We start from the raw sequence: 15,118 nt of genomic DNA on the forward strand, positions 1-15,118 counted from the left end.
AGAGCTTGGATGGCGTGTACAGGTACAGCTGCCCATGCAACTTCAACACGATATCACAGTTCACCAAGAGTAGTGACTGGCGTATTATGACGAGCCAGTTGTTCGGCCACCATTGACCAGACGTTTTCAATTGGTGAGGGGTCTGGAGAGTGTGCTAGCCTGGGCGGCTATTGAACATTTTCTGTATCCAGAAAGGCCTGTACAGGACCTGCAACATGCGGTAGTGCATTATCCTGCTGAAATGTAGGGTTTAGCAGGAATCGAATGAAGGGTAGAGCCACGGACACATCTGAAATGTTACGTCCACTGTTCAAAGTGCCGTCAATGCGAACAACAGGTGACCAAGACGTGTAACGAATGGCACCCCATACCATCACGCCGGGTGATACGCCAGTATGGCGATGACGAATACTCGCTTCCAATGTGCGTTCACCGCGATGTCGCCAAACACGGATGCGACCATCATGATACTGTAAACAGAACCTGGATTCATCCGAAAAAATGACGTTTTGCCATTCGTGCACCCAGGTTCGTCATTCAGTATACCATCGCAGGCGCTCCTGTCTGTGGCTTGCTCTGAGCACTATGGGACTTAACATCTATGGTCAACAGTCCCCTAGAACTTAGAAGTACTTAAACCTAACTAACCTAAGGACATCACACAACACACTGTCATCACGAGGCAGAGAAAATCCCTGACCCCGCCGGGAATCCAGTCTGTGATGCACCGTGAAGGGTAACCGCAGCCACGGTCTCAGAGCTGATTGTCCATGCTGCTGCAAACGTCGTCGAACTATTCGTGCAAATAGTTGTTGTCTTACAAACGTCCCCATCTGTTGACTCAGGGATCGAGACGTGGCTGCACGATCCGTTACAGCCGTGCGGATAAGATGCCTGTCATCTCGACTACTAGTGATACGAGGCCGTTAGGATCCAGCACGGCGTTCCGTATTACTCTCTTGAACCCACCGATTTCATATTCTGCTAACAGTCAATGGATCTCGACCAACGCGAGCATCAACGTCACGATACGATAAACCGCAATCGCAATAGGCTACAATCCGACCTTTATCAAAGTCGGAAACGTGATGGTACGCACTTCTCCTCCTTACACGAGGCATCACAACAACGTTTCACCAGGCAACGCCGGTCAGCTTCTGTTTGTGTATGAGAAATCGGTTGGAAATTTTCCTCGTGTCAGCACGTTGTAGGTGTCGCCACCGGCACCAACCTTGTGTGAATGCTCTGAAAACCTAATCATTTGCATATCACAGCATCTTCTTCCTGTCGGTTAAATTTCACGTCTGTAGAACGTCATGGTGTAGCAATTTTAATGGCCAGTAATGTATGCAGGTGCGAAGACGCTAGCAGAAAACAGAGTAGCGCGGAGCTCAACATCAAACAATGTTTAGGAATCAAGACCACCACTGCAACATCAGTTGATCTAATTAAAGGTTTAATGTCCAGAATTGAGTTTCTTGGTATAACACAACTAACTAGTATGCCAGATATCTTTTCCTTCAAAAACCGCTTCAAGAGTTATTTTGACATTATGTGGATGAGAGTAGTAAATGTTCGAGCCGTTAATGGAGTTCAAATGGCTCTGAGCACTATGGGACTTAACATCTTTGGTCATCAGTCCCCTAGAACTTAGAACTACTTAAATCTAACTAACCTAAGGACGTCACACACATCCATGCCCGAGGCAGGATTCGAACCTGCGACCGTAGCAGTCGCGCAGTTCCAGACTGAGCGCCCTACCTTAATGGAGTCTGTAGTTCATATAACAGTAATAAGCAGTCAGAGACCGCCAATAAAAACACGATATTTGTTAAGAAAATATCTGATTTGTTGACGTAAAATTAAATATGTGTAATAATGAACCAAAAGCGGACATGCGACTGAGGTACCATGTACATCATAGTCAACGGATGATCGCAGCAAAGAAACACCCAAAGTCAAAACATGCCAGAAGAGTACAAGTAACTTTGAATGACTTCTTTACCGGTTGTCGAGATATATTTGGTACATTAAAAGAAATGCAGATTTATTTTTCGTCAGGAACTGGAGATTCGTAAGAATAAAAGGAACAGAAGGAAACATAGTATAAGGAAGCAGACTAGCGGGGAAAAATATAAAAGGAAACAGACAGGCAGAATCGCGCACAGGTCATAATTTCTTCAGGAGCAATTATCTTAATCCGTGGCAGTGCATTCCGTCTTTGTAACAAAAGCAAAGGCAGTTTGTTTTTTGCTGTGCGAGTTTCACTTCTTTTACTTATGAAGCTCATTCGGTAGCTGATTCTGATCTTACTCCATGTATGTCGTCCTGGAGATGTATTTATTCAATCTGCACACTCCAGAAGGCCGATTTTCGGTCCTTTTCGACAGTATTTCATTTCCAACTTCCACTGTGTATTGAATGTATTTGGTACAGGGGCGGGGGTAGACACCTTGAGAAATTCCACAACGATCAGTACCTGCCCCGCTGGTGTTCTTAAACTACATATTTGATCCTCAAGCAAATTCGAATACTGGTTCGAAGTTTGTTATGTTTTCTGGTAGCAAAGGCATACTCATCAAAATTCCAAACTCTGTCTTACGGAGACAGCTCAGGTAACAGCTGAACATAATGTCAGTGTAAATTATAACCCCGCAGTGTTTCTCATTTTACAATTGCAAACAAGCCATAATAACCTGCTAGCACTGCAGTAGTCAATCAATAAATGAACCTCGCTGAGTAAGTTTCTTTGATGTTCAACTGGCTAAGAAGTTGAAACTGAGTCAGCACATGGATAAAGTGATGGTGAAGCTCAGTCCAGAGGCAGAATACTACGAGTACTAACTCAACTTCCCTGATTGGGTCTCAGTGTGGACCTACGTACTACGATGTAGACTCATTTTCAGAAAGAACAGGACACCTTGAACGACTAGAGATAGGACATTCATATTAGAAGGCCACGTGCATTAATATGTTCTGCAGAAATGGTTGATTTCTGAACCATGTCCGTTCGCGGGTTCAAGATCAACATAGATATCGCGGGTCAACACCACCGACCGGTAGACTGTGCCTGCGGCTCTCGTTGTCGCTATAAAGCGAAGGTAGTGGATCAGCAGACGTGCAGGGTGCCCCGCAGATGTATACGCCACTGTACCGTCAAATAAGTGAGTTTGAAAGAGGGCGAATTATTAGTATAAGAGAATGTGATGCACCCATCCGTGAAACTGCAGCTCATGTAGGACCAAGTGTTTTGGTAGGGCAACGGGTGTGTGCAGAATGGTTCACGGAAGGCCGTAGAACACGACGAGATGGATAAGGTTGCAACACCCACACCACCTCCCGAGAAGATCGACACCTCATCCGAATGGCATTGCAGGACAGATCTGCGTCCTCCTCGTCTCTGACGCAGAAGTAGAGCGGTAGAACATAATCGTACACTATTAGGGGTGACAGTCGGCCACCGTTTATTACGGGTTCACTTCCCTACCTACCTTTGACGAATGTGCAGAAACGTGCTAGACGGCAGCGGTGAATGGAACGACGTCACTGGGGGACAGTAGTGGCATCAGAGAGTGTCTTCGAATGAATCTAGGTTCTGTTTGTTTGGAAACAGTTCGCCGCAGACAGGGGGAGCGACATCACAGTGACAGCATAACACATACAGCTCTGACTCGAGGCCTTATTGTGTAGGATGCTGCTGGGTACAATCACAAATCACAGTTGGTGCGTGTCCAGGGCACTGCGACCTAAGTGACTGACACACTGCGACCCGTAGCCATACCTTTCTGCGCAACACCCCAGGCGCCAATTTTCAGCAATCCAATGCACGACCACATGTCGATGCACCAACACGAGCATTATTTGTCTCACAGGCTGTCAGACTCTTGCCCTGGTCCGGCAGATCACCAGCCTTGTCGCCAACCGCAAATGTGTGAGGTGTGGGGAAACGTCGGGTGCGGCGCTGTGACCCAGTGCCGACCACCACGGATGAACTTTGCAACGAAGTGAATGCAGCAAGGCTGGCTGTACCACAGTACACCATTCGAGCATTATACGCGTCGATGCCGTCACGCATGGAACAAGTTATCAGAACCCATGGCGGAACCTGTGTCTTCTGGGCAACAGGGCACACGTTGACACGAGGTGTCTCAAATGCTAATCATTTCTGCAGAACAGACTAATGTACATGTCCTGTGAATATGAATGCCCTATCGCTAGTTATTCAAGATGTTCTGTTTTCTTCTGAACATGAGTGTATATGACAACCGCCCGTCAAGCAAAAAGTAAGAAATCGGGAATGCCTAGGTAAAGAAAATTAATATCATTCCTCCTTAGACAGAGTTGCTCCCCTTAATGTGTAATCCAACTGGTTTCACATTCGTGAAGTGTCTTCCTTGTGGAGGTATCTATAGAACACAGTGAATGAACAAATGCATACTACGTGTACATGCAAGTATGTATGTACACGTAGAAGAGATCTAGAGATAGTGGAACGCTCGAGATATGTTACATTATACTTCAACAGAGATTTCAGACTAGGCATGTAACTACAAAATATTTTCAGTGGCATAAGAACACTCCGATTATAACTTATTAATTATGAAATGCTGTTTAAGACCAAGTAATTTACAAGAGAACAGGAACTTAGGCACAAGTATACTGTGCAATGTTAAACAACGCGAGATTGTTCAGGGTTACAAAGGAGCATTTGATTACAACTAACTGAAACATTAGTAACCAGTAAAAGAGAAGATAGCTCTTAGTGATGAAATAATTACTCCCACGGAAGACCGACTAGAAAAACGGACAACTATCTGCAGAAGACCAAGGACAGGACATAAGGTACAAAAGTTTAACTAGTAAGAAGGCATAAAAAAGCAATAGAAAATAATAGAAATTACCAAAGGCATTAAAAATGAGACTGACATAAAATAAAAAGTGTTAAAGAGAAAATGACTACTGGAGAAACTGAACCACTCGATGAATACAAGACAATATGAAAAGTACGCAGCTCTTGTAATAAACTAACAGACACATCTTAAGAAAATAGTTGCGAAATGAACGCAAAGAGTTCATGTGGGGAGGCCATACTGAAGAATGGAAGGAAAGTTGATGATGAGTTAATACTTAGAGGATTCTACATAGTTTAAAAAACTCGAAGACAATGTTACAGAAAGTAAAGGAGAAGAAATTAAGTATGGAATGGGGGCTATGGTAAAGTGAGAGGAATTTTACAGGATACTACAAAACCTAAGCTGCACAAGGCTCTCCCTGACAAGACTTAGGTCAACCGAAGGCACCTAAAGTTCAGTGAATTCCAACAGTGCTATAGAGATCTTTAGGAGAATCAACCGGTACAAAACTGTTCTACGTGGGATACAGGATACCTGAGGCAGGCGAAAGAACCCCAGACTTATGGTAGCATCAATTTAAAAGAATTGAGAAGATTTTGTCATGGGTACATATTGCCAATAAATCAGTTTAATAAGAAATGGTTGCAAAGTACTAACCTGAGTGGTCTACAGTAGAAAGGAACCACTAATAGGGGCAAACCTGGGAGAATAACAGTTGTGATTCGAGAGAAATGTACGCTAGTATGATGCAATACCGCCCCTTCCACCTACCTTAGACGAAAGTTTGACGATAAACAAACGCACATTTCTAGTATGTTCAACTCTATAAGTCGGTTTCAGAATGTTATTTGGGACTCTCTATTCGAAATTCTGGCATCATCATGTAAAAAACACAGGGAGCTTAGGGTATGTATGGAAACCAGATACCAGTTATAAGGGCTGAGGAAAATGGAATGTGACCAGTAACTGTGGAAGCAATGACACAAATCTGTAGCACATGTTAATCAGTCTATATATTAAGAAAAAATGACTCAGAACCAAAGGAAAATTGCGAAAAGGGTTGAAAGTCGACAGAGAGGAAGTAACTGCCTTACGGTTTGACAGTAAGTTAGTAACTCTATAGGCGGTGATTAAAGACTTGGAAGATCAGTTCCATATTAATTTCAAAAACGCCTAAAGGAGAGGAAGTGCAGTATGGGAGAAGTGAGTAGAATGTACGACGATAGGCGAAATGCCTTCGGATTTCAAGAAGAACATAATAATTCCAAATCCAAAGAAAGCAGATGCTGAAAGGTGTATAATTACCAAAATATAACGTTGACAGGTCATGCTTGTAAAATACTGAGACCAATTCCTTACAGAAGAATTGAAAAACTGGTCGAAGGCAACCTTGTGGAAAATCAATTTGGATTCCAAAGAAATTTAGGTACACTGACCCTACGACTTATCTTAGAAGATAGGTTAAAGAAAGGCGAACTTATGTTAATAGCATTTGCAGGCATGCATTAGAGAAAGTTTTTATCAATGTTGGCTGGGATACCCTCTTGGAAATTCTGAAGCCAGGGAGTGAAAGACTATTTACAACTAGTATAGAAACGAGTTATAAGAGTCAACCGGCATGAAAGGGACGTAATATTTGAGAAGGGAGTGAGACACAGTTGTATCCTATCTCTGATGTTACTCAGTGAGTTCGTTGAACAAGCAGTAAAGGAAACCAAAGAAAAAATCTAGAGTAGGAATGAAAGTACAAGGAGACGAAATAAAATCTTTGCCGATGACTGAAATTCTCTCCGAGACGGCAAAAGACTAAGAGGAGCTAATGAATGGAATAGACTGTGTCTCCAGAGGAGACATAAGTTGAACATTAACAACAGCAAAACGGAAATAATGGAAAGTAGGTGATGCTGAGGGAATTACGTTAGGAAACTAGATCTGAAATGAGTAGATGAGTTTTGCTATTTGGGCAGCAAAATCACTGATGATGGCTGAAGTAGAGATGATGTAAAATGTAGACTGAACGTGGCAAGAAAAACGTTTCTGAAGAAGGGAACTCTGTTAACATCCAATAGAGATTTAAGTGTTAGGTTGTCCTACATGAAAGTATTGGGATAGAGTGTAGCCATGTATGGTAGTGCAACTTGGACGATAAACAGTTTACACAAGAAGAGAATAGAACCTTTTGAAACGTGGTTCTACAGAAGAATGCCGGAGATTACGTAACAAATGAGGAGGCGCTGAATAAAACCGGGGAGAAATTAAATCTATAGAAAAAAATTGGCTCTGAGTACTATGGGACTTAACATCTATTGTCATCAGTTCCCTAGAACTACTTAAACCTAACTAACCTAAGGACAGCACACAACACCCAGTCATCACGAGGCAGAGAAAATCCGTGACTCCGCCTGGAATCGAACCCGGGAACCCGTGTGCGGGAAGCGAGAACGCTACCGCACGACCACGAGCTGCTGACGAATCTATAGCACAACCTGACGAGAAGAAAGGTTCGGTTGACAGGCCGCATTCTGAGACATCGAGGTATCACCAGTTTAATATTGGAGGGAAGTGTGGGAGAAAAAATCATAGAGGGAGACCAAGAGATGAATAAGCAGATTCAGAAGGGTGTACGTTGCAGTAGTTACCTGAAGGTGAAGAGACTTCGGCAGGATAGAGTAGCATTGAGAATTGAATCAAATGAGTCTAGGAACTGATGACCACATCAACCACAACGTCAAATAGTACTTGGCGAATTAGATTATGTCTGATTACTGAGTGGCAATAGTGAGGAGCAAGAACATCAAAAGCGGGCTAACACTGGCAAAAAGGTTGGAAGGTGTTTTCGCTGTATCCTTAGCTGCTCACGGAATATTTATACCTAACTAGTTTCACACCGCCGGTAAACGATAATTCTTTTATGAATAAAATTTCGTCAGCTATTTGCTTTTTGTTTCTTCTTCCTTTATTTATTTGGGAACCAAAACTCCATCGTGAGGGTTTTTGTCGTTGCACAGCAGCTCCGCCATTTCAGCAAGAACTGGCTCTGAAATGATTATGAGGCATAAAGACCGCGACACAGTCCCTCGACGAACTTGTATTTTATAACCATTCTGGGATTAAAGTGACCAAATGGAAAAAAAAACTTCAAATTTATCATTTCCTTTGTTTCTTATATTCCTTTCGTGGTTATTAAGTACATCGCCGGAAAAAAATTAGTACATCCGTTCCAAGAATACTAATTCACTCAAGATTCCTTGTTATATCAATGCATATGGAATATAGCTCAAGCGCTTCAGAGGTACTACATATCGACCCATCCAGCAACAACCGTACGTTGTGTAGCCTCCACGGGAGTCGATGCAGGCGATGACTCAGACATGCAGTCGATCGTACAGTTGGCGAAGTCCTGCGATGCGTTATGTCACGCCTGCTCGACCAGTACAAGTAGTTCTCTAAGAGTTGTTGGTTGATGAGTAGTACGAGCCACTCCTCGTTTCATCATATGCCACATGTGCCCGTCTGGAGACTTTGCTGGCCAGGGACGATGCTACACGTCGAGCAGAGCAAGTTGAGTTTCACAGGCGAGTCAGTCTATAGAAAGAACACGTTACCTTCCTGTGGCAAGAATTGCAAAAGAACTCGTCTAACCACATTCTCCATGTAGTATGCGCTAGTTAGCGTTCCCTCCAGAAAAACCAAAGGTTTACCGGAGTTGTGGCTTAACGTACCCCAGCCCACAAGACATGGGTATGTCTCAGAAGAATGCACCGCATGAGACAGCGCTCAACAGGTCTATGTTGTACTTGCGTACTCCCACTGCTTATAACCAGTTCGCGCCAGTTAGTGCTGACACGTCTGTGCTCACAAGACCTCTTACCTGTGCTTTGCTAGCTGCACAATCTGTCACTGCTGCGCTACAATGCGACGACCCTGGCGGGTGTCTTTGCTGTGTGGACGTTCAGAACCTCGTCTACGGGTGTGAGAATGTTCACGTGATACCAGCATTATTGCACAATGACGCAGCACGTCCAACTTGTGAGTCAATTGTCCGAAAGGACGATTCTGCCACTCGGACGCTCACTACTGGACCCCTTTTCAACTCGTTCGGTTGGCTGTAGGAAGCACGAGTTTGCCCATGACACCATTGCCCGCTTGCTTACACATTTGCACCACACTGAGTCCTAAGACTATGAGTATTCTCTATTATAGGGTAATCACTCACATATGGTGCTACGGTAGCAATGCCACCATACTGTCTTTTCCTAGACGTCGTTGCAACTATTATCAGTTCTTATCTACTATCCCCCAGCTGACATATGCCGTCATCGAATCACAATCGATGTCATCTTTCCTGGGGTACAATTTGTTGTGGTAGTGTATAGCCAGCCTACAGAATCGTGTCATACAACATATTCAAAAACCATATTACTGAATGACGTTATCACTGAAGCATTATATTCATCAGATTTTGGATTTCAACATACAGGAGGACTTCTGCATCTTATTTGGGATATCTGAGACAAATTTCTGTCTGGTGTGGTGCTGGCTGTGTGTTACCACTGTGACCAGTCATGAGCTCCTTAAAAAGCTAAGTCATTTCAAAACCTAGTGAGTAACACCCGTATTATTAATTTTTCAGAGAAAAACTACTCACCAACATACAGCTGGGCGCCAACAGCGTGGTATTCTGGAAAGAAGGAAAACTGAAATGTATTAACATATATGTAACAAAACCTACTTCAAGTTACAGAACGTACTTCCTGAGGAAGGTGTATATCTCTAATAGCGCAAGTTTTTTACTTTCATTCACTGATCACTATTGCAAGCCAATATTTAGAGATAGTTTTCAGGCGAAGAAAGCAAAAGTTAATGCGGTGAAATTTGGCTTCAGAAAACTGTTATTGTTTATGACATAACAGATACATTAAAACAATTACTGTGTCGCTATTATTTTCTCCCGCAGCATGTTTTGACAGGTTGCACCCTTATTTTCAGGTACATTATTGGCTATATTTTTTTTTTGTTTGCTGCAAGTTGCCAGGTGTCTAATTTTTAATTCATTTTGAAGATTTTTCAGAAGAATGCACCATGTGGGTCATTATAAATATACATTTTCTTCAGTAAATAGCATACACACGAAACAGCACAAGTATTCTAAGTATGATGAAAATATATATTTATAACCAACCTCAAAATTCTGTATCTTGGAGCAATGTAATGAAGAACATCCAGCAAACAAATTTGTGGCGTAGTTAAGGTGAGGCAATAAGCTCACAAAACGCCTTGCGGGGAAAATAGAACAGACAGACACAGATAATTGTTTATATTTTTTCTTTGTAAATGTGACTAGATGATGAGTTCAAACAGTTAATCATTAAAGTCTCAAGTGCCCCAAAGTGACATATATAAATATTATATCAATGATCATCTGTTCCAGTTCTGCTACAACTTAATAAAGAAATTAAAAATATTAATAAAGAAAAATTAATCGATATTATTCTAAATCCTGTTTACAATATTAATAATAACAATAACAAGTTGAATAAAAAACCTTTAAAAGAATTTCATCAAGTCTTTAAACTAAGAGAGTTAAAAAATTATTCCAAACTTAATAAACAACAATTAATAGCTCCTATTGAGAGATCTACAACAATATCAAAAAAGTATGTAAACAATTTAAAAACAAACCATAGAAACAAGTTTGTCAATTCTGTAAAACTAAAAATTAAAAAAAATATACAAAACTTAATAAAGAACAATTATTCGATCTTATAAACAGATCTGAAGGTAATATTTTTAATATTGCTACTGAGAATGATTTTCTAAAGCTTCTAGTGAACATATATCAAGAAATTAAAAAAAAACTACCTGAGAAATTCTTCTGGTCACAGTTTTCTAGATGATGACGATTTGTTAAAAAACCTAAACAAATTAATAGATAAACCTCTACTCCTATATTGAGAATAATAACATTAGAAATTAATAATAATGATAATATTGTTGAACTATAAGAAATTTTTAATCAAATTAAAGAAGAAGTAATCACTAAATTTAAGAATATTTTAATAGAAAAAAGGCGGTTAAGGGTAACATAAAATATTTTTGTAATTTAAAAAGACACGGCCAGATACAAGAATTTGATTTTAAAACAAGCATAAAGTTTTATTAGGAAAAATGGTTTTGAAGAGTATTAACTTGAATGGAAGAAAGGCAAAGAAACAAATTTAGTTCATCTTTATTTTGTATAAATAATTCAGAATTAAGTATTAAAAGACACAATACAATTTATTGTTCTACTAATATCGATTTACCAAAAAATTGAAAACAAAAATCTGCAATTAATGTAAAAAATACAAATCAAAAATATTTCCATTATTGAATTTAATAAACATCTAAAATATTTACTATTTTCATTTAGTCATTATGTTACATATTCTAACAGTAATTATAAGAATCGTGTTATGAATAATGGCCAAGGTGTAGCAAAAAAAATTTTCAATTCTCATAACAAATATCTAGAGAAACTGAAGAAATATATGTACAAAACGTTCTAATGAGAATATCAAATAACCATAAATTGAGTTTTAGAAAAACTTGTTTAATTTGTGAATGGAATTTACTAAAGGAGAAAAAAGGATAAGTGATCATAGCCATTTAACAGGAAAATATCTAGAAAGCGCTCACCAAAATCCTAAGTTTCTTCCAGTTTATGTTCATAAAAAAGCAAATTATGATATACATAGTTTAACAAAGAATTAGCAATAGATAATCAAGATATAAACACTATTGCAAATAATGAACAAAAATATATTTCTTTTAGTAAAAAGTATGAGGAAGGATAAACATTTAAGATTTTTTGACACATTTAAGTTTATAGTGTCAAGTTTTGATAGATTACCTTCTAACAATTTAGAGTAAGAGCAAAATATTTTAAACATAAACAATTAGATTTACTCATTAAGAAAGGAGTTTCTCCTCATGAATATATGAATTGTGAAGAATTAATAGAAATTAAATTACCTAAAAAGAATATTTTTATTCCAGATTCAATTAACGTGATCTACTGTCAACATGCAAACGCAGATTGAAAATAATTCTAAATTAAAAATCTTGATGACTTTACAAACTTATACAATGAACCTGAGGTTTTAAAACTTACAGATATTTTTGAAAATTATAGGGTTATTAAATTACTGTATTAATGTATTAAATCTTACAAACTCTATTCATCTTTGTATTTTACAGCGCCTGATTTATCTAGTGATTCTATGTTAAAAATGACAGAAGTGGAATTACATATGTAAAACAATTATGATTTGGTTTTATTTCTTGGAAGAAGAGGTGGTATTCCCCAAAGTATTAAAAGATATGCTAAATCAAATAAAAGCAATACGAAAATCATTGAGCTAGAAAAACGATCATATTTTATTTGAATTTAGATGCAAATAATTCATACAGTTATGCAATGTCTCAATTTTTATCATTTACAGATTTCAGATGGTTAGGAAGAAAATACTTTAATTTCGAAAAAAATACTTACAATATCAAATGATATTAATATGGTTATATTTTAGAGGTCTATTTAGAGTGACCAAAAAAATTACATGATTTACACAAATGTTTACCGATAGCACCAAATGGAGGAGATAAATCATTAACAACATTAAATAATAAAGAAAAATACGTATTACTTTAAATAAATCTTAAACATTGTTTGAAACTTCGATTAAAATTAATGGAAATTCATAGAGGCTTATCATTTGAACAATCGAACTGGTTGAAGAATACGTTGATTTTAATACAGAAATGAGGAAAAATGGACATAAAGAATTTGAAAAAAATTTGTAAGTTGAAGAATAATTAAATGTACAGAAAAAATATTAAAATAAACAAAAAATCATATACTATCAGATCCAAAAGAATGTACAAAGTGCATTTCAAATCAAATTATGATTATACTATTGTTTTTTCAGAAAATCTAGTTGCAGCCCATATCAAAAAACAATAATAAATATCAATAAACCAAGTTAAAATGAAATGAATATTCTAGGTATTCCAAAAATAAAAGTGTATGATAACAGAATTTGAGAAAAGTGTTTATTCAAAAGATAATATTTATTGAACCCAGATGTAAACAAGAAAATTTTAGCAAAATTAAATGTAAAATTGTGGAAAAAAGATGTTACAGCATGTTGGTTTCAGAGCAAAAATGTAAGCTTACACAGTTGAAGGCAAAGAATGTGAAAAATCTAAAGGAGTTAAAAAATCTGTTGTAAGGAAATAATTTAGTATTAGACATTAAAACATGAACTGAACACCGTTAAAAGTAGTAAAATTGTGTTAATTTCTGAGGTTGATACACTATTATATTACTAGATGAAAATGTATGTTGATAATGAATTACAGACAAATAAAACAATAGATGATAACAATGAGCTTTTACATGAATAAAACAGTTGTGTTAATGGTAACCCAAAAACAAGACAAATGATAATGATTTCTTAAGTGAACTACACAGTTGCATACAACATTAACTAAAACAAATAATGAAATAAAAAATTACTAAGTTTTTAATATTCATCCAAGGTGTGGTAATTTGTGATCTGTTTTCAGATATATTTTACGAACAATTTTTCCACAAAAGCAGTGAAATTTTTATTATATTAGTAGTTACAGTTATGAATATATTTAGAGGACTTTTAATTTCTTTTTAAATTTTCACAAGTAAATGTTTTTTACTCCAGTTATGTATAAGCTCTGTTATAGGTTCTCAATTATTTTCTCTATATTTTATCTATTTCTTTTCTATACAGTAAATACAACCCATTCTTCAAAGTCTTTTTTTACTTGTAATTTGTATTTCTTTATGAATTTCTTTTCATTGTTTGTAATATCGAGTATCATTTTATTTTTTACTTCCCATTTATAAAGAAAAAAGTTAATATTATTTGAAAAACAAAAATCTAAATTTTACTGTAGTCGTTTTTAGATCTAAAAAATTACAGTCATATTTAAAATTATAAACAAATGTTAAAATTATTCATGAAAAAATCCACAGATTAAGGCAAAAGATATGAATGATATTTTGGAATATGTTAATTAGAGAGGCTTGGAAAGACATTGTTGAAAAAAATATATATAAAATATATAAAGAAATAAGTGGTAGTTCTCATCTACACTTACATTCACATACAATTTTTATAAATACACCCAGTTCATATTCATTAATCATAAAATCAAAAATGTCTTTTGCAGAAATTTTTCTAGACTGGATTTATGAATAAGTTTTACCTTCAGTTCGAAAAAATGGCGAATATAAAATAAAGATTAATTTAAAACAAGTCTATGAAGGTCAAATAATTTATTTAACACAGCTAAATAAAATCAAGGGTAATTATATTAAAAAATCGGATGAAATATTTGACAGACCTGTACAAATTTTATGTTATACAAATGAACAAATAAATAGTTTATTACCACATGTTTTCCTCAAATAACTGACGAATATTTAAGAGCTATTACTATTTTTTATATTATATTATTATAATTACTTTTAATATGATATTCCATCACAATTCAAAACTGTTGAAAGCAAATAAATATTATCAGAAATAGACTTCCAAATTGAGAAGATTATTTTACAGTGAATTATGTACCAGATTCAGAAAATTCATATCAACTTTAAGAATTACTTCGATTAATTATTCATGGGAATATGATGATGTAACTAATCAAGCAAACGTTTCTTAAAATATAGAACTAAATTTCTAAGTATTTTTTTCAGAATTGAATTTTAAATAAGTCTTATAACAGTCTTTATACACAGCTGATAAACAAAATTAATCAGCACCAGTTGACTCCAAATATTCAAATTACAAATTTTCTAATAATTTTGACACTGAATCACCTTTGTTACCCTATTTTAATAACAAAATATACTTGATCTTCTACAAAAAACAATAAGTATAATGAATATTATATTCATTACCAGACATGCTTCAATTTCCACCAACGGCCTCCATTTATATATAAAACTTTTTATTAACATTTAAAAAAAGTACTTTACTTTTATTTATTCAACTCTTGTTTGAATTATCAAAACATAACCATTTAACATTTTCTATAGTACCGTTCCTATTAAAAACTTTTAGAAGACAACCATCTGGATAATTCGTTTTTAATAGTTCTTGTTCATAAAAATTTCCACTTCTTTCTTCACTACTTAATTATTTCAGTGTATATATGATGGATTGCAATAAATAACATGTCCA

At 36.6% G+C, this 15,118-nt stretch overlaps 1 protein-coding gene across 3 annotated transcripts in view; it reads right to left on the minus strand.

The window, feature by feature from the left end:
• The window catches only part of LOC126278137 (uncharacterized), a 500,725-nt gene that overhangs the window by 249,470 nt on the left and 236,137 nt on the right, over positions 1-15,118 (minus strand). For all 3 annotated transcript variants that reach the window (XM_049978028.1, XM_049978029.1, XM_049978027.1), the window contains exon 10: positions 9,502-9,534. In XM_049978028.1, coding sequence (XP_049833985.1) covers positions 9,502-9,534 — 33 coding nt within the window. The remainder of the gene's footprint in view (positions 1-9,501; positions 9,535-15,118) is intronic.

Source organism: Schistocerca gregaria, chromosome 6 (assembly GCF_023897955.1).
Source record: "Schistocerca gregaria isolate iqSchGreg1 chromosome 6, iqSchGreg1.2, whole genome shotgun sequence".
In the NCBI taxonomy this organism is placed as follows: domain Eukaryota; kingdom Metazoa; phylum Arthropoda; class Insecta; order Orthoptera; family Acrididae; genus Schistocerca; species Schistocerca gregaria.